Genomic DNA, 20,143 nt, shown 5'->3' on the forward strand with positions numbered 1-20,143 from the left:
AGAGTATTGAAACTGTAATTGATGAAAAAAAGCACAAAGCCCTTACAAATAACCACTCTAAACTCTGGACAAAATATAGGAAAAAAATACCTGACAGCACTTGAGAGGGAAAAAGCAGGCAGACATTGAAGAGGTCAACATTTTTAAGAAAGAATGGTACTGAGTGAGGATAGACCCCAATCAACATACTGGGTACAAAAACACAGAAAACCTACAATCTTAGTGGTTAAGGCCCAGATGACAGAGTATGGAGTGGCCACAGCAGGTGAAAAGTGAGGGTGAAAATCTGAGGAGAGAGAGACAAAAGAGAGCAAGCCTTATTCCATATTAACTCTTCCTAATTCTCTGACTGACACTGAGAGGCAGAATCCAAGCAGCACACTGAAGGCTGAGCAAATAAAGCCTTTTCAAAGTTCAAAGTTCAAGTTAGCAGTCTGTTAAAAGAAAAAAATATATATTCTTCTCAATAACAAACAGGATCAAGAGAGGTCTAAATACACCTTTAATAACTTCCTGGAAATAAGAAAATTAATAGACATATGAAGAAACAGGAAAATGTGGCCTCTGTTCAAGAGAAAAGGCAACCAATGGAGATCAAACTTGAGATGATACAGATATTGAAATTAACACACAAGGATTTTTAAACACTTATTAAATTATTTACTTAAATGTATTAAATTATTATTAAAATACTTATTGCCATTAAAATAAAGGATATAAAGGAAAATATGCTCATAATGAATAAAAAGGATACAAATCTTAGCTGAGAAATAAAAACTATTAAAAAAAACATGGAAATTCTAGAACATAAACATAAGATATCTGGAATTTTTAAAAAGCCATTAGATGAGCTTAACAGTGGATTGAAGATGAAGGAAAAAGTCAATGAACTTGAAGACAAATCCAATAATTATTGAAGAACAAAAAAAATAAATTGGAAAAAATGAATGCGCTCCTCAGAGATGTATGGGATAACATCAATAAGTCTAATATATATGTTAACGGAATCCAAGAAGAGAGGTAAAATGCTAGCAAGAATATGTGAAGAGTAATAGCTGAAAACTCTCTCAAAGTGGTAAAAGACTAAAATTTATATGTTCAAGAAGATCAGAGAACCCTAATTAGGAAAATACAAAGAGAAACTACAAACATAAACATAGTAGTCAAACTATTGCAAATAAAACAGTAAAGGTAAAAATCTAAAAACAGCCAGAGAAAAATAACAAATTACAAACAAGAGATAATGACTTCAATGATCACTAACTTCTCATCAGAAACAATGGAGGCCAGAAATTAATGGAATGATCTTTAAAATGCATAAAGGGGGGAAAAAACAGTCAACCCAGAACTTTATATTCAGCAAAAATATCTTGTAAGAGTAAAAAATAAAGACATGTTCAGATAAAAGAAAAAAACCTCATCAACAAACCTAAACTACAGAAAATGCTAAAATTTTCTATGCCAAAGGGAAGTGGTAACACATAAACATTTAAATCTTCAGAATGGAATGAAAGCACTTTCATTTTAAGACTTTCATTTTGTCCTTTATAACTCAAAGATTCTGATTGAAGTGCTACTAAGTGAGCCTAACTTCTTTTCCCATCTTCACTCTCTCAACCATATATATATATATATATATATATATATATATATATATATATATATATATATATATACATACCACCAAACCTGCAGAGACAGAGAGATATGTAATAAGGGGGCCACACTACAAGGATCTGTTGCCCAAAGTAAACAGCAGATTCCCTAGTTCCTGCAAGGTTTTTCAGTGCTGCCTAACTTTCTCAAAGAGTAGCACAAGAGATAACTTATTCAGTTTATATATTCTATAAATATAACCCTTCTGTTATCCAATAATTTGTTTCATTTACTATAAAATGAAAATCACAAAGAGTAAACATTCTGGTAGATGGTGAGTTTCTATAAATGCTTCAGTATGTAAACTTTTCAAGGAACAGAACTCTATCATACACTTGTTTTGTACCCACAACAGTACCTAGCAGAGAGCTGAGCAGAGTTAGTGCTTAACATTTACTTGTTGTTTTCAAATAGCATTGATAGTTGAAATGCATTGTATCTAGTAAGTTTATCCTTCACATTAAAAGCTACATAGCGGTTTTACATTAAGTTATAAGATTAAATATAGAAATGGAATTGTTTCCTCCTGGTTTAGAGAAAGCTATCGTTTGAGGATTCATTCATTAAGACACTACCCAAGGGGAAAAAAGGGTAAGAAACTAAAAAAAAATGCAAATTTGATGGAAAAACTTCATTATTTCCAGGAATTCAGCCTAATCCACTTGTCCTTACTATTACTCTAGGACCGAAATTTACTACTTAGCATAAGGAATAATGCAGAAAACCATTAATATATTATTTAGGTACCTAAAGTCCTTTCCCTGTTTTTCAATCAGGTTATTTTAGTTTTGTTATTGTTAAATTAGAATTCTTTCTGTGTTCTGGATAATAACCCCTTATCAGATATAGACATTTCCTCAAAGAAGATATACAAATGGCTAATATCATTACCATCATTAGTGATGCTTAACATCACTAATAGAGAAATGCGAATTAAAACTACCATGAAATATAACCTCACACCCATTAGGACAGCCTTTATCAAAAATACAAAATATAGAAAGTTTTGGTGAGGATGTGGAGAAACTGGAACACTTGTGTACTATTAGTGGTATTGTAAAATGGTGCAACCACTATCAAAAACAGTATGGTGGGCGCCTGGGTGGCTCAGTGGGTTAAGCCGCTGCCTTCGGCTCAGGTCATGATCTCGGGGTCCTGGGATCGAGTCCCTCATCAGGCTCTCTGCTCAGCAGGGAGCCTGCTTCCTCCTCTCTCTCTCTCTGCCTGCCTCTCTGCCTACTTGTGATCTCTGTCAAATAAATAAAATCTTAAAAAAAAAAAACAGTATGGAGTTTCCTCAAAAGATTAAAAATAATTTACTATATGATTGGGCAATCCTCATTTTGAGTATACCACCAAAAGAGAGGAAAGCAGGATCTCAGAGAAATATTTGCAAACCCATGTTCACAATGGCATTATTCACAATAGCCAGGTGGTAGAAGCAATTCAGTGATAGATAAAAATGTGGCAAATATATACAATAGAGTCTTGCTCAGACTTTAAAAAAAGGAAATCCTGTCATGTGCCACAAAATGATTAAACCTGAGGGCAATATGCTAAGTGAAATTAGTCAGTCATGAAAAACAAATATTCTATGATTCCCCTTACATGAGTTATGTAAAGTAATCAAATTTATAGAAACAGAAACAGAACTGTGGTTCCCAGAGGCGGGAGAGGAGGAAACAGAAAGTTATTCAGTAGGAATAGAGTCTCAGTTTTGCAAGATGAAAAAGTTATAGAGATGCACAAGGTGAATGCTAGTTAATGCTGTAACAGTACACTTAAAAATGGTAAACTTAACCAGTCAGTTAAGCGTCTGCCTTCAGCTAAGGTCATGATCCCAGGATCCCAGGATGGAGTCCCACATCAGGCTCACTGCTCAGCAGGGAGTCTGCTTCTCCCTCTGCCTGCTGCTGACAAATAAATAAATATAGTATAGTAAATATAGTAAACTTGATGTTTTGCTTTTTCCCCCTTTCCTTTTTTTCTCTTTTCTTTACTCAATCTGCCCCCAACTCAAAATATATGCACTGAATCAACAAAATAGAGGAAAGAAAAATGAGCATTCTGCTCTTCTCCCTTCACAGTTCTCCACAACAAGCATTAGTTTTAGTTCAGAAACAATGAGGGAATGTAGAAGGGCGTGTATTGGAATGAGCACTGAGTATTATACTCAACTAATAAATTGCTGAACACTAAAAAACTTAGAATGTAATATATGCTGGCTAACTGAACATAATAATAAAAAAGAAAAAAAAAGAAACAATGAGGGAAAAGTCGAAGGGAAGCTCAATTCTAGGCTTCTAATTTGGGGGAACCAGAACATTTCTTCCAATTCAGGCTCAAGCTGGCAACTCTACTAGGTAAGATGGAAATGTATTTGAGTACCCAAGATCTTTAAAACCAAATGAGAAATTAATTTAAATAATAAAATACTACAATGCTCTCTCACAGTCATAGTTAATCTACTGAAAATGATCTCAAATTAAAGTAAAATAAAAAATAAATGGGCAAAAATAACACATACAATAACATTTTCTTTATTAACCAATGAAACAAAGAAGTAAGAAAACATCTCACAAATTAATAGCTAGTCCATTATAAAATACTTCATTCTACAATCTTCTTGAGACGTTTTTCCATCAATTTCATCAGGTTTTGTTTCTTCTTTTCTGTTTGGGTGCAAAGTCCCATAATAAACAATAAGAAAAATAATTCCAAGGACAAGACTAAGAACTATAGTGATACTGATAGGCATAAAATAGTCTGAATTAAAAACAGAGACTGGGGAAACCCAGAACACAACCAATATCCCCACTGTGGCCAGTACCCTTACAATATAGTAGCAAAACATTGGACATCTGGTATTCTGTCCCTTAATATTAAAAAAAGTAAAAATAAGAATGAATCCAACAACAACTCTATATAAAAATTCCATACTTACAGAAGCACAAAACTGAGTTTGCTTTTTAAATGCCCACAATAACCCTAAAAACCAAAGAAATAACAATAGAAATAATGCAATCTTAACATTTAAGAATAAAAGAAGTACAATACTCAGCATCCAAGATAATAATGTAAATAACTTGTAAAAGAGGTAAGTCAATTTGGGACAGGATCCTTTAAGAAGATTTTTATCAGACAAGGATTTTCTTAAAGCTACTTGATAATCAAGAGTTGACCAAGAAATAGCACAGCAAGAGACCATAATGGCTGCATCTACAAAACAAAAAATAAAAAACAGATATACTGTTATAGGAATAATAACAGCAAAATTAAATTACTGTATGCCATACATGCTTTATCTGAACACCCACAAACACATCAGGTACTTTATATACTGATCTCATCTACTCCTTTGAAATAGATATTAATATTCCCATATTACATTTGAAAGAAATGATGCTTAGAAAATACACATATTACTTAAGTCATATAACCAGCAAGTTGCAGAAAGCTGAGATTTGAAGCTAACTCTGCCTGATTTCAAAGTTGGTGTACTTAAATGCTATATTAAGACTGCTTTGTAAGATTTTAAATAAATTCACTGTACAAATTTTATTGAGCAACTGGTATAATGGAAACTGCACACTGTGGAAGTCCTCTAAGAGACTACAGTTACAGTCCGAGCTTTGCCAGTCTCTTTGGCTTTGACCTTGAACATATATTTAATTCACCAAGAGACAGCATAATGGGGGGCAGCAGTAAGAAGGAAGGGAGAAGGGAGGGAGGTTAAATAGAAAATTTTCATGAAAGTATAATTTCCCATTTATTAGATGATGAATCAAATAAATAAATATATTCTAAAACTTACAAATTTCTATAGACTTGACATCTTTATACCTTCTTTTCCCCAACAAATAACGGAAGTTCATTACTGCTTTGAAAAGGATGACACTAGCCCCACTGTCAGAGCTGGGAACTTTTATAAAACTGAAAGCAAAGGCATTAGAGGATTAAAAAGAATTTAAAGCAGAACACAGAATGCTATTCCTTCCCATTTAGTCTCATTGGAGGTCTATATCTTGGGATAAAAAGGCAGACTTTAAGAAATTGACCTACTGAAAAAGTTTATGATGATTTTAAATGCCTTTGTCTACTCTCCTGGTTTTAGCATATCCCACTCTGGACTATACAATTAGCTGGACTTTTTTCTTTCTTCTTTAATTCAAATATTTTTTTAAATTTTTTAAAGATTTTATTTATTTGACAGAGAGAGAGATCACAAGTAGGCAAAGCAGCAGGCAGAGAAAGGGGGAAGCAGGCCCCCTGCTGAGCAGAGAGTCCGATGTGGGGCTCAATTCCAGGCCCCTGAGATCATGAGCTGAGCTGAATGAAGGCAGAGTGCTTAACCCACTGAGCCACCCAGGCACCCCTAATTCAAATATATTTTAATTAAAGCTCTGCTTTCTGCTAAATTGTCCTATGCCTTTTTTCCTTTTTTTTCTATGCCTTTTTTCTAATTAGTTTTTAACTTCTACCAAAATAACACATAAATACGTAAAAACTGAATAAACAAAAACAAATTATTACATATATAATATTTAAAAGTCACTAAGCTCCACTTTTCTTCACCTCTCTGTCATAACCCCCAGAAGAAATTGCTAAAACTCTTCTAGTTTTTCTTCTGGCATTTACTGTTGTATTTTTAAATAAAACAAATACTTTAAAACAAAACAAAACAAAAATAAAGAAAAATACTTTATCTGCTTTACACACTACTTCTTGATTTCCTCTTTGGAAAGAAGAAAATTTAGCACATACATAAGTACACACCTTTCTTGCATTTTCCTCTCCCTCCACCTGCCCAACAGAGTAACATCACAATTTTTGGTAAAAGTCAGTATTTGGTGTTTATCTTATTACAACTACATATGCACTGGTTTGTTTGTTTTACTGCTCAGCCAAGTATTACACTGATATATTTCCTTTCTTTTAAAACTGTTCACTTTTCCTTTACTTGGTTTTTCCTAAGCTTATATTTCTTAGGAAAATCTTCAAATTAATTAATTAGTAAAACTCCTCTATATACACATTTATTAGTTTATTCCTTTTCTTTCTTTCCTTTTTTTTTTTTTTTTTAAAGAATAGCATCCTATTCATCTAAGGTAGCTATTCTCAAGGCTTGCTTCCCGCCTTCCCAGAACTTCTGTTCACTTCTCTTTGGTGTTAAATTCCTGTTTCCTGTTCTCAAGTCTTCCTTGCTTTATTCTCATGTTTGATCAAGCATTCTCCAGATATTCCCGAGAGAAGTTACACCTAAGGAAAAATTTTTGAGACCATATGTCTCAAAATGTCTTTATTCTACCCTCACATTTGATACACAGTCTTGCTAGAAACAGAATTGAAAGTTTAAAAATGCGGAGCACCTGGGTGGCTTAGTCACATCTGACTCTTGATTTCAGTTCAGGTCAAGATCTCAGGGTCCTGGGATCAAACCCTCAATCAGGCTCTGTGCTCAGCATGGAGTCTGCTTGTCCTTCTCCCTCTGCTCCTCCCCCAATGTGCTCTCTCTCCACTCTCCCTCTCAGATAGATAGATAGATAGATAGATAGATAGATAGATAGATAGAAAGAAGACAGATAAAATCTTTAAAAAAAAAAAGTTAAAAATTGGTTTCAGGGTGCCTGGGTGGCTCAGTCAGTTGAGCATTTGCCTTCCACTTAGGTCAGGAGTTCTGGGATCGAGCTCCACATCAGCATCCCTGCTCAGCAAGGAGAGTGAGTGCATAGCTTCTCCCTTTCCTCTCCCTCTACCCTTCTACTCCCCACCCCATTCATGCACTAATAAATAAAAATCTTTAAAAATTCTTTAAAAATGTTTTCCATTGAAACTTTGAAGTTGTTGCTCTACCTATAAGCTCTTAGTTTCAAGTATTACAGTTAAGAATTTCAATGCCAACCAGTTTCTCTCACATCTTATAGAATGTTATCTTTATCCTTGCTTCTCTGGATATTATAATGATGGGCTCAGTATGGCCATTTTTATTTACCCTTTCAATCTAATAACCCACTTCCTTCAGTCACTGTAGTTTATTCTTTGGTGGTTTTGCTAGAAATCACAATATGCATATTTAGTATATCAAAGTTTAAATATTAATGTTTTACTTCATAGAAAGATTTATAACAAAAGTAATGAGGCTTAAATTTCAGGGACTCACACTTACCCAGGTTCCTTTCAAGCCTAGGAAAGCCCTAGCAATGTATTCACTCTGTCATATATTTTTATAAGATTTGGGAAAATAAGGCATTTTTAACTGTAGTTGATTAAATGCCCTGTCTCTACTCCTACTTTCTCTTATATTTTCTTTTGGTGTATTGAAGTGTGGTCATTTTGGAGATCTAAGGGAAATTGAGTTGAGAATACATTTAGATTAGATTAGAAGGATATGTTTATAAGATCTGTTAAATAATTAAGATCTTACTAAGTGACAGAGCTAAGATTCTCAGGCAGTTTGCCTTATATTAACACTTGACTATATTGCCACCAATGGGCCTCTGATTACTTAACATTAAGGTATAATGGTCTATCTAGACTTATCCAGTTGACACTATTAGTTTGACACTATTTCCCATTTCTTACTAATCTACCTGCTCTACTATATTTTTCTGATCATTTAGCTAACCTAACATTAAGTCACACTCTATCCAAACTGAATTCCTTGTCTTTACCAAACCATATCTTTATGTATTACTCTCAGTCTGAAATGACCTTGTCAAATTATATATATACAGATTATTATTTTATTATTTTCTTTCTGAGTTTGACTTTACTGACACCAGTAAGACTACCAATATTTACTAAACGAGACATCAATAATAAACTAGTACTGTCACTTCAAACAGTATTGAAAATTAGTTATTTCATCAAAAAATGTGATATATTCTGAACTTATACCACATTACTAATGAAACTGCCAGTGTTTTTTCCAAACTTAACAATCCAAAAAATATACATGATATGATTAATAATTTGTGAAGCTAAAAGCTTTTCCAAGTTAAAATAAAAAACTTTCTATCAAATATGCTAGAAAACAGAATTTTTCTATTCCAAAAAAATTGTATTATAAAATTATCAAAAGTCAATCAGTATGCAACCAAAAAAATCAGAATTATCAAAAAAATAAAGATATATTACTTTTCTTCCTCTTGTGAAATTTGTCAGCTTTTTTTATGTATCTAATTTACTGTAATTTATTTTTTTAAATGTTTACTTTCATACATTTTATGGACTGAACTGTATTCCCCCAAAATGCATATGATGAAGCCCAAAACCCCAATGTGACTCCATTTTGAAATAGTGTCTTAAAGAGGTAATTAAGGTTAAGTAAGGTCAAAAGGGCAGGGCCCAAGTATGATAGGACTGGTATCCTTATAAGAAGAGGAGGAGACACCAGAGATCATTCTCCATATACAGAGAAAAGAACATGTACGCAAACAGCAATAAGATGGCCATGTGCAACCCAAAGAGAGAGCCCTCACCAAAAACCAACTCTGCTGACACCTTGATCTTAGACTTCCAATCTCCAGAACTTTAAGAAAATCTATTTCTAATGGTTATGCTGTAGAATTCTGTTATGTCAGTCTACACAGACTAACACAATACTTAATTTTTTATATTATATTCTTTTTCTTAAATAAGGTCTCTCTAAATGTTTAAGTTTTACACTTCAAAAAAACCAGATCCACCTTTGCTTTACCTTTTTTCTGGACTATACAAGGAATTCAAAACACTTTAACTCCATTATCTTCTACCAGACTTTCATGTTATCACTATCTTATACTTTCCTTCTATCTTTTTCTTAACCATATGATGTTTTATTTTACAGTCAATCTTCATTTAGATTTACCCACATATTTACTATTTTCTTTCTTCTTTATTCCTTCTTGCATTTTGGAACACTTCTGTTCTATATGAAGTACATTCTTTGGAATTTCCTTTAGTAGTGACATGCTAAGGCATGGATTTCTTTCTACTTAGTTGCTTGTAAGATGAAGGGCTTCCTCAATCTGTGGGCAGTTGACTCTCATCATTTCTGAATTTTTTTCAGCCATTAACTTCTCAAAATTACCGCTGTTCCATTTTTTCTCTCCTCTCCTCTCCTTCACAGACTCTGCTCACATGTATATTAGACCTTGCATCCCACCTTCCATGTTTCTTAATATCTTTTTCATATATTCCATCTCCTTGTCTCTATATAGTATAATCTGAAAATTTCTTCTGATCTAGCATTGAATCACTGTCTATACAGCTATGTCTTATCTACTAAGTAAATTTCAATTCTTAAATTTTATCATTCTCATAAATTGTACTCTTGTTTTTCAAATACACAAATCATTTTTTATAGTTTCCTATTCCATATTTTTAAGTTCATCACTTACCTCTTTTGACATAGGATGCAGATACTTTGTAACTGTTAAATTCCAATATCTAAGAACTTAATAAGCTTTTTTTTCTGCTGTTCTTACTCATGATGCTTGTGTGTGTGTGTGTGTGTGTGTGTGTGTGCTATAAATTACTGTAAACCATTCATTTTCCTTGGAAAACTATCTGTGAAAATTATTTGAGGCCTGAGAGAAAATGAATTCCTCCAGGGAGGATTTATACTTATTTGTGCAAGATGGCTAGGGTCACTGTCAGTCTGGGACCACTCTAAACTATATTCATACCTTAGCTTTCATTAGTTTGTTTTCAGCTTTGTTTTGTTTGGGGGACTAAAAATGAGAATTTTGATTGCAAAATTGTTATACTATTAAGTTTCCCTGCGCTACTCAATAGCAAGGCAATATTCCTTGCTGTGTCTTGAAAGTAGATAATGAGGTAGGTAACTTCACACCTTTGCCCTGAGGAGGGTGCCTTTTGGAGTACCAGTTTTACAGATTAGATCTTTTTATCAGATGTCCCTCCCTTATGAGGACTGAGCTTTGTCTTCAGTCCACACACTGGAAACTATCAAAACTGAATCTGCTACTTACAGTTTTGGTAAAAAACAAAACAAAAAACCTCCAGGTTTAAATGCCTTCAGAGTCTTACTTAATCCTGCTGTGTTCCCACTTTCATGTGTATGAAGACTTTTGAAAATATCCAATTGTTTTACATATTTTCAGAGAGAGGATTAATTCAAATAATTTAGGCTTTCAGTGGTAGAGTTTATTTAAATAATCTGTTTTCCATCTGCTTTCCATCTTCTAAACATTTGTTGATACTTTAATTGCTATTCTATTCTACATTCTCTTTGTCCCTATGGGTTTATACCATCTTTATTCCTTTATTCTCCTTTTTAGTATAATTTCAGGAGAGTGCAAAGATAAAAGAATATGTTCAGTCTTCTAAAGTACTTCTATATATAACCTGATTTTTTTCACATTTTACTCTTCTTGATTATCAAAACAATATATGAGTAGCAGAGAATTTTTTAATTTAGAAAAGTTTAAAGAAGATGAAATAAAACCTTTCCTAATCCTATTACCCAGAAGCAGCCACAGTTGACATTTTTGCATATTTTCTCCCAGATTCTTTATATAATAATTTCTCTGTATCCTTAAAAGTAGGATAGAAAATTTGGCAATGAAGAGCTTTGCATTGTGGGAACTTTTTCCTTTCTCTCTCCTGGACATTTTGGCAACTGCTTTGGATGGGGCTGTCCTGCATCTAAGGCAAAAAGATGGCGGCTGCAAAGAAGATGAAAAAGTTGCTGGAATGAATAAACTTTACGTTCCAACTCACTATGAAAAGTGGAGAGTACATGCTGGGGTACAAGTGGACTCTGAAAATGATCAGACATGGCAAAGCGAAACTGGTCATCCTCACCAACAACTGCCTAGCCTTGAGGAAATCTAAAATAGAATACTACTCCATGTTGTCCACAACTGTTCTCCAATCCTACAGTGGCAATAATACTGAATTGTGCACAGCATGTGGAAATACTATAGGGTCTGACACTAGCTTTCACTGACCTAGGTGATTCTGGTATCATTAGAAGCATGACAGAATAGACATAGTAGTAGTAAATTATCCAAAATTTTTCTTTAATAAAACTGACCAAAGTTTGTTTTAAGAAAAAAAAAGTATAATAGAAAATTTCATAAACTTTTTGCCTCAACTTTATTTTAGAATTACTTTCCTATGATATTAAAAGTTATCTATAAATGCTATTTCTTTTTTTTTTTAAAGATTTTATTTATTTATTGGACAGAGAGAGATTACAAGTAGACAGAAAGGCAGGCAGAGAGAGAGAAAGAGAGAGGGAAGCAAGCTCCCTGCTGAGCAGAGAGCCCTATGTGGGACTCGATCCCAGGACCCTGAGATCATGACCTGAGGCGAAGGTAGCGGCTTAACCCACTGAGCCACCCAGGCGCCCTATAAATGCTATTTCTAATGGCTACATCATTTTTATACTAACAGTCTATAATTCGATTTCTCATCTTTTGCTATTTTTTTAAAATTTATTTTAGCCTAACAGTATTCATTGTTTTTGCACCACACATTTTTTGCTATTTTTAACTGACACTTCAACTTCTTACTTCAAGAAGAAACTAAAGGACAAGGACAGAACCTTAACATAACTACAGCTGTTACTGGATCCCATTGCTGGTCTAGATGCTATATACTACTTGAAATCATCAGAAAATCTAACATAATATAGGCTGTAGTTCTAAATATTGAACTTCTAGCTTAGGAACTGTACGATATAGGACTTTTAAGTCTAAACCCACAAATTCCTTGAATCACAAGGAAAAAACATCCCATAAGTAAGTTCTCTTTGATATATGACTAACAATCAAAGTAAAGGTAAAACTATTAGAAGGGACTAAAGTTTTATGGGAAATGAGAAACAGAAAGACTGAGGGAATGAACTGATCTCACAGGTGCCTCTAGCATAGAAGGAACTCCAGGGAAAATGATAATCTGTTCCTCTGAGCTGAATCCAAGTGTATATAGAACCAGAGTCATTAATGAAAACTGGGGCTATTTAGCAAGTGGGGTTTTTTTTAACATCTCAAATTAGATACGTAAAAAGGTTTAATGAAAACATTAATTGTCCTTTAAAAAATGAACATTTTACCCTAATGAGGAAATCTGCTATAGAAGAGCAATATATTGACTACTTACAAAATTTTCATTGTTTTGTGGCATTTGGACTTTCAACCAGTGATTTCAATTCTGGGAATTTACCCTATGGATATACTTCACACATGTAAAATGATTCCTGAATAAGATTACTCACTTCAGCATTTTTTTACAATAGCAAAATATTAGAAACAACCTAAATTAACATAAATATTGGGCTTGTTAAATAAATCATCCATAATTTGTAATACTATGCAGATAATAAAAATGAATGAGGGAGTTCCTTCTGGACTGATACGGATAGATCTCGAAGACATACTGTTAAGTGCAAAAAGCAAACACAACTTTTATGTTACCATTTCTGTAAAAGAAAAAAGAGGAAAAAAGAATATAGGCTTTTTAAAAATTTTTCTGAAAGAAGCATCAAAAAACTGACAATATTAATTTCCTTTCTTGGCAGACAAAAGAAGTAATGGGAAGAAGGGAGAAGGAGACAATATATCTTCATATACTTTTTGATATTTCCACAGTATACTTTTTTCAAAAAAAATGAATAATTCTTAAAATAAAGAAACTATAAGAAAATTTCTAAAACCTCTCAAAGAGTTATGTAGTTGAGGGGTGCCTGGGTAGCTCAGTCACTTAAGCATCTAACTCTTGATTTCAACTCAGGTCAGGATCTCAGGGTTTTAAGATCGAGCCCCACATTGGGCTTTGTGCTGAGCATGGAGCCTGCTTAAAGGTTCTCTTTCTCCCTCTCCCTTTCCACCCCCGCCCCACACAAAAATTTAAAAAAAAAAAAAAAATCCTCAGAGGATCCATTTAACACAGGGTGTTAGAAAAGACTTACACTGACTGAAATTTGCTTGACCATGTTCCAGAAAGATGTAGAGCTGCAAAACAAATTGTGGGCAGCCTTCCAGGTAGGTCTCAAATAGTCTGAGCATGCTCAAATCAGTCATTCTATCTATAACCTCTTTATGTGGATCAATTTGTTCTTCTATAAAGTTATCAGTTTTGCTGATATTTTTGAAAGCCACGTGATAACCCTTTTTCAAGGCAAACCAATACCTGTAAACACAAATATTCACCTTCAGTAAAATATTCATTATAACATGTATGTTAATATATATAATAATTCTGGAAAAAGTAATGTACTTAAGTACAGAATATTCTGGGGCGCATGGATGGCTCAGTTGGTTAAGTGCCTGACTTCATTCAACTCCGGTCATGATCTTAGGGTCCTGGGATCAAACCCGACAGCAGGCTCCACACTCAGAGGGGAATCTGCTTGTCCCTCTGCCCCTCCCCCCCACTCATGCACCCACATACATGGTTTCTCTAATAAAAAAATAAAATTATTTTTAAAATAGTACAGAATTTTCCCACAAACTTTCTCCACTATAAATTTCTTTCAACTCTGAATATCTCATGATGGCTTTATTGCAATTCAAACTCCATAAACTTTGGGGCACATGGGTTGCTCCATCGTTCAGTGGCTGCCTTTGGCTCCGGTCATGATGTTGGGGTCCTGAGATCAAGCCCCACATTAAGCACCCTGCTCAGCACAGTCTGCTTCTCCCTCTCCCTCTTACTCTGATCCTCCTCCCTGCTCATGCATGTGCTTTCCCTCTCAAATGAATTAAAAAGAAAACTTAAAAAAAAAAACACCATAAACTTTAATTGCATATTTGATAGGCATTGTATGCTAACACTGTTGAGCATACATGATTTCAATTCATATTCATAGTAATTATGTGAGAAGAATAAGTATTATTCCAATTTCACAGATGAGAAAACTAAGAATGAGAATGGTAGCATGATTAGCTAAATGGTAGCATGATTAGCTAAAAGTAAAGATCAGACCAAGACTCCAAACCTGATCCTATGATTCCTAGTCTTAACCACTACTTTCTGAAAGACAAACAGCAATTTTCAATTCATGAAATTTTTTTTTAATGTACTTCACAGAGATCACAAGTAGGCAGAGAAGGAGGCAGAGAGTGGGGAGAAGCAGGCTCCCTGCCAAGCAGAGAGTCTGATGCAGGGCTCAATCCCAGGACCCTGGGATAATGACCTGAGCAGAAGGCAGAAGCTTTAATCCACTGAGCCACCCAGCTGTCCCCAATTCATGAAATGTATCTTAACTACAAGACAGATACATGCTCTTAAAAATGTCAAAAGTTGAAGATGAGACTGAACCTAGCAAACAATTACCCGATATCTGCAAGGTGCTAGGTTCTTTGACCATTACCATCCTAGAAAATATGTAATTTCTCAAAGGCTTTTAAAACACCCTTACTGGGGCGCCTGGGTGGCTCAGTGGGTTAAGCCGCTGCCTTCGGCTCAGGTCATGATCTCAGGGTCCTGGGATCGAGTCCCACATCGGGCTCTCTGCTCGGCAGGGAGCCTGCTTCCTTCTCTCTCTCTCTCTGCCTGCCTCTCAGTGTACTTGTAATTTCTCTCTGTCAAATAAATAAATAAAATCTTTAAAAAAAAAAAAAAAAAAAAAAACACCCTTACTCAGGCTCTTTTTTTTTTTAAAGAATTTTAAAATTAACATGAGTTAAGATCATACAAGTAAAACTATTAATAAAACATATTGAGATATTTAAGAAATTTGGGTCTTGCAAAAAGGCAAACAGGCTTCTAGCCCAAAGTTTACTGAAACTCTTTACTCCTCAGTTTCCTCATCTATAATATAATGGCAGTCATATATATCTTGTTTCAGTTGGCCCCTTCTGTCACTGTTCCCCATTTCGTTAAATGGTACTAACATTTACCATATTGCTCAGACCAAAAACATGGAAAAAATTTACAACTTTTTTTTCTCATACCCTAAAAAACAATTCCTCAGCAGGTTCTCTTAGTTCTGATTCTATCTTCAAATATATTCAAATCTGAGATGTGTTGATGAGAGGAGCAAGATGGAGGAGGAGTAGGAGACCTAAATTTCATCTGGTCCCAGAAATTCAGCTAGATAATTATCAAACCATTCTGAATGCCTAGGAACACAACAGGAGATCAAAGAATAGCAGTAATTTTATGGACAGAAAAGCAAACACTTTCTGGAAGGTGGGATGTGTGGAGAAGTGAATCTGAGGTGATATACAGGAAGCCAGATTGCTGGGGGGTGGGGGAGCCTCTGTCAGCTGGCTACCAGCAAGTGATAGAGCTGTGGGAGCACAAAACAAGAACTTTTAGAAGTCTGCTCTGCTGAGGGATGTTGCTCTAGTGGCTAAGTGGGGGGACTGGAATCCTTGCAAGGACAGTGTGGTCTCAGGACTTCTGGGTTACAGAAAGCCTGAGGGTGCCTGAGTGCAGAAGAGCTCCCAGATAACTGAGCAGGGAAGCTGGCTGTAAAGACTGAGCCAAGAAGTGGGTTCTCAGCTCGGCATTGCCATGAATCCACAGCATGATCCACAGCACAGTCGGGCCGCCGCTCTTCAAGCAGAGACCCAAAAAGTGGCAGATCCAGTCAGACTCCCCTTTCTTTCCCGGGAGGAGTGGCATGGGAGGGCACTGCAGGAATCTGCTGGGTTTGGAGACTCCAAATGGGGTCATGTGCAAGAGACAGAAATTCTCAGTCACAGGCCAGGTAAGCACAGAGTATGACAGAGACCAGGGAGACAAGAGTGACTGACTACTTTTCTCTGAGGGCTCGCTGAGGAGTGGAGCCCTGAGCTTTCAGCTCTTCTGGAAACAGAGACTGGGAGGCCACCATTTTCATTCTTGTCCTCTAAAGCTGTAGAGAGAGCTCTCAGGGGGAAAAAAAGCTACTAAGGCAAACACAAGCAGATTACATAGGCTGGCCCCTGGCAAGGGTGGTGCCATCCCCCCTGGGGCAAAGACATTTGAGAATCACTGCAACAGGCCCCTCCTCCAAAAGATCAGCAAGAACATCCAGCCAAGACCAAGTGTATCAAAGAGAACTGCAAAACTCCAGCGCTATAGGAATACAACACATAGATTTCATGGCTTTTTTCCCATGATTCTTTAGTCTTTCAAAGTTAATTTTTTTTTATTTTATTTTATTCTTTTCTATTTTTTTAATTTTTCTTTTCTTTTTCAACCAACATCTTATCAATTTCTTTTTAAAAATATTTTTAAATTATCATTTTTGCAGTCAAATTCTATTCTCTCATTGTATTTAACTTTGTGTGTGTGTGTATACATATATATAACATATACATACATATATATGTTTTCCTTTAAAAACACATATACAAACATATATATGTTTTCCTTTAAAATTTGGGATGCAGTTTCTTCTCACAGACCAAAGTAAACCCAAAATCTAGTGTGTAGCTCTGTTCTATTCAAGAGCCTGATCATATTCTTTTTATTTTTTTTTCTTTCCTTTCTGGTCTCTTCTGATTTGGTTAGTGTATCATTATTTTTTTTCTGGGGTTGTTGTTACTCTTTTAGCATTTTGTTCTCTCATTCACCTATTTTTCTCTGGACAAAATGACAAAATGGAAAAACTCACCTCAAAAAAAAAAGAAGAACAAGAGGCAGTACCAACTGCCAGGGACCAAATCAATACAGACACTAGTAAGATGATGGAACTAGAGTTCGGAATGACAATTATAAAGATACTAGCTGGACTTGATAAAAGCATACATGACATTAGAGAATCCCTGTCTGCATAAGTCTAACCAAGTCGAAACCAAAAAGGCTATTAATGAGGTCCAATAAAAAATGGAGGCTCTAACTGCTAGGATAAATGAAGTAGAAGAGAGAATCAGTAATATAAAAGACCAAATGATGGAGAATAAAGAAACTGAGAAAAAGAGAGACAAACTACTACTGGACCACAAGGGGAGAATTCAAGAGTAAGTGATACCATAAGACAAAACAATAGTAGAACTGGGATCCCAGAAGAAGAAAGAGAGAGGGGGGCATAAGGTATATTGGAACAAATTATGGTGGATAACTTCCCTAATTTGGGGAAGGAAACAGGCATCAAAATCCAGGATGCACAGAGAACCCTCCCCCCTTCAAAATCAATAAAAATAGGTCAACATCCCAACATCTAACAGTAAAACTTAAAAATTTCAGAGACAAAGAGAAAATCCTAAAAGCAGCTTGGGACAAGGGATCTGTAACCTACAATGGCAGAAACATTAGATTAGCTGGTATATAGTAGGTTCTCAAAAAAATATTACTGAATGAATTAGTAAATGAAAGCTCATATTTCTTCCATAAAGAGACAATATATAGAAAAGAACTTTGAAAAGTTGGAAGTAAAACATGAATATAAGATATTCCTATTGTAAACAAGATACACATATATGGATATACGAAGATTCATCATGTGGCAAACAAGTACATTTTTAGGGTAAGTGGGCAGGGGAATGGGGTAACTGAGTGATTAACTGGGTATTAAGGAGGGCACATAATAAAATGAGCACTGGATGTTGTATGCAACTGATGAATCACTAAATTCTACCCCTGGAACTAATAATACAGTATATGTTTAAAGATGTTATTTTTATTTATTGGACAGACAGAGATCACAAGTAGGCAAAGAGGCAGCTGGTGGGGGCTGGGGGGGAAGCAGGCTCCCGGCCAAGCAGAGAGCCCGATGTGGGGCTCGATCCCAGGACCCTGGGATCATGACCAGAGCCAAAGGCAGAGGCTTTAACCCACTGAGCCACCCAGGTGCTCCTATAGCATATGTTTAAATTGAATCTAAATAAATTGAATTTAAATAAATTTTTTAAGAAGAAGTAGATTTTTATCACAGTTTTAAATAACATGGTCTATTATATTTATTGTGGGTTAGATGCCAAAGCAGAAAGTCTACAAAAATGATGAAGGTGTGATCTCCACTTCAATGACCTTACAGCCTAATAGGAAAGTCAAGCCTGTAAAGTATCAGCGGCAACACAAGGCAGAAGAAATAACTAAATAGAAATATAAATACTGTGTTGTAAAAGTACAGAAGAGAAAAATGATGAACACTCCCTAGGACTTAATACCTGAGATTTACAGGGAAAGTTGTGTTTGAGTCTTTTCTGAGTATCAGGCACAACAGGCAGCTCCCACATATATATTATATAATACTATTACATAATACAATATGAGATTTCTCTTCCTAAAGTAGATTATAAACCTTTCACAAATATTAACAGGTACATACCCACAGCACAGAGTGAGAGAAATAGCAAAGCACAGTGGCTAGGAGTACAAATTCTAATAAAGCCAGAATGCCTGAGTTCAAACCTCAGCTCCATCACTTCCTAGCTTAACCTCTCTGCTTCTGAGTGTCCTCATCTGAAAAATGGAAGCATTCATCATATCCACCTCAATGAATTGCAGTGAGGAAAGTTAATAGATGTAAAATGCTTAGACCAGTAACTGGTACATGTTAAGTATCATACAGTTGACTGTTAAAACAAAAAAATAGATAGAGGTGTTTACAGATGTTCACATCAACATTTCCAGTAACTTTAGGGAGTAATTTTTCCAATTCTGTAGCAAATAATGGAAAACCTATACAAAGTTCTGCTTATCTAAAGGATAACTTCATGGGAAAGGGGAGTATGAATATAATTGTTTAGTCAATAAGATATTGTTTCAGTTTTATGGAACAAATGATTAAGAAGACAAAGGAAAAAAACAAAGGGAGCATTTTTATATTTTGTCACAACATATTCTTTTATTGAGATTTTTAAAAAAGCACCAGCTTCTTCCACTATTAATGGATTACTTTATATCAGGCTAATCCTCCTACTGATGACAGTGATAAATTCTAAACAAAACATATAAGAAAACAAAGCACAGAAGAGGAACCAAAAGTAGGAAGAAACAAGAGGGCATTCAACCCTTAAGAAAAGGGCATCATACTGTATAAGATACACATTTATCTGTCTTTCCTCTGAAAATATCCCATAGCCCAAAGGGCACAAAGCAGATACAGCTCAAGCAGAAAATAAAAATATTACTGGCCCAAAGAATCAAAGGACTGGATCTGAATCTGCCAGAATGTTTAGAAATTAAAAGGGGGGGAAACTCTCTGGAAAGAGGAAGCCACACAGTAAAGAACCCCCAAATCTGCCTATACTCTCCTCAGATACATGGTTGACCCCTTACTATGTCTGTGTGGAATGAGACTCCAAGAACTGATGAAAAATGGCCAGAAAGAACCAAGCAAAGATTTCAGCAGCTGTCTACCACAATGAAGAGTCTAGAGTTTGAGTTCCACCAAATTAGAGGGGTTTGGTAGATACTTCAGGCATTCCACTAAAACAACAAAAGAGACATGCTTTAGGAGTAAAGACCATATTTCATGTTTCAGAGATTTTTCCTTAAACTAAGGACAAAATCAAAATACACCTTCCCTAACAAAACCTAAACCAAGCCTCTGTAACACAACAAGGTAATTTGCCATCTGCTTTTTCTTCAATGGAAG

General features: G+C 35.2%; 1 protein-coding gene across 2 annotated transcripts in view; it reads right to left on the reverse strand.

The window, feature by feature from the left end:
• Nucleotides 1-4,180: 4,180 nt before the first annotated feature.
• XKR9 (XK related 9) overlaps nucleotides 4,181-20,143 on the reverse strand; it is a 92,074-nt gene continuing 76,111 nt past the window's right edge. For both annotated transcript variants that reach the window (XM_059166249.1, XM_059166247.1), the window contains exons 4-5: nucleotides 13,577-13,797; nucleotides 4,181-4,875 (exon numbers count right to left, since the gene is read on the reverse strand). In XM_059166249.1, the coding sequence (XP_059022232.1) occupies nucleotides 4,247-4,875; nucleotides 13,577-13,797 (850 nt within the window). In that variant the 3' untranslated portion in view covers nucleotides 4,181-4,246. The remainder of the gene's footprint in view (nucleotides 4,876-13,576; nucleotides 13,798-20,143) is intronic.

Source organism: Mustela lutreola, chromosome 3 (genome assembly GCF_030435805.1).
Source record: "Mustela lutreola isolate mMusLut2 chromosome 3, mMusLut2.pri, whole genome shotgun sequence".
NCBI lineage: Eukaryota > Metazoa > Chordata > Mammalia > Carnivora > Mustelidae > Mustela > Mustela lutreola.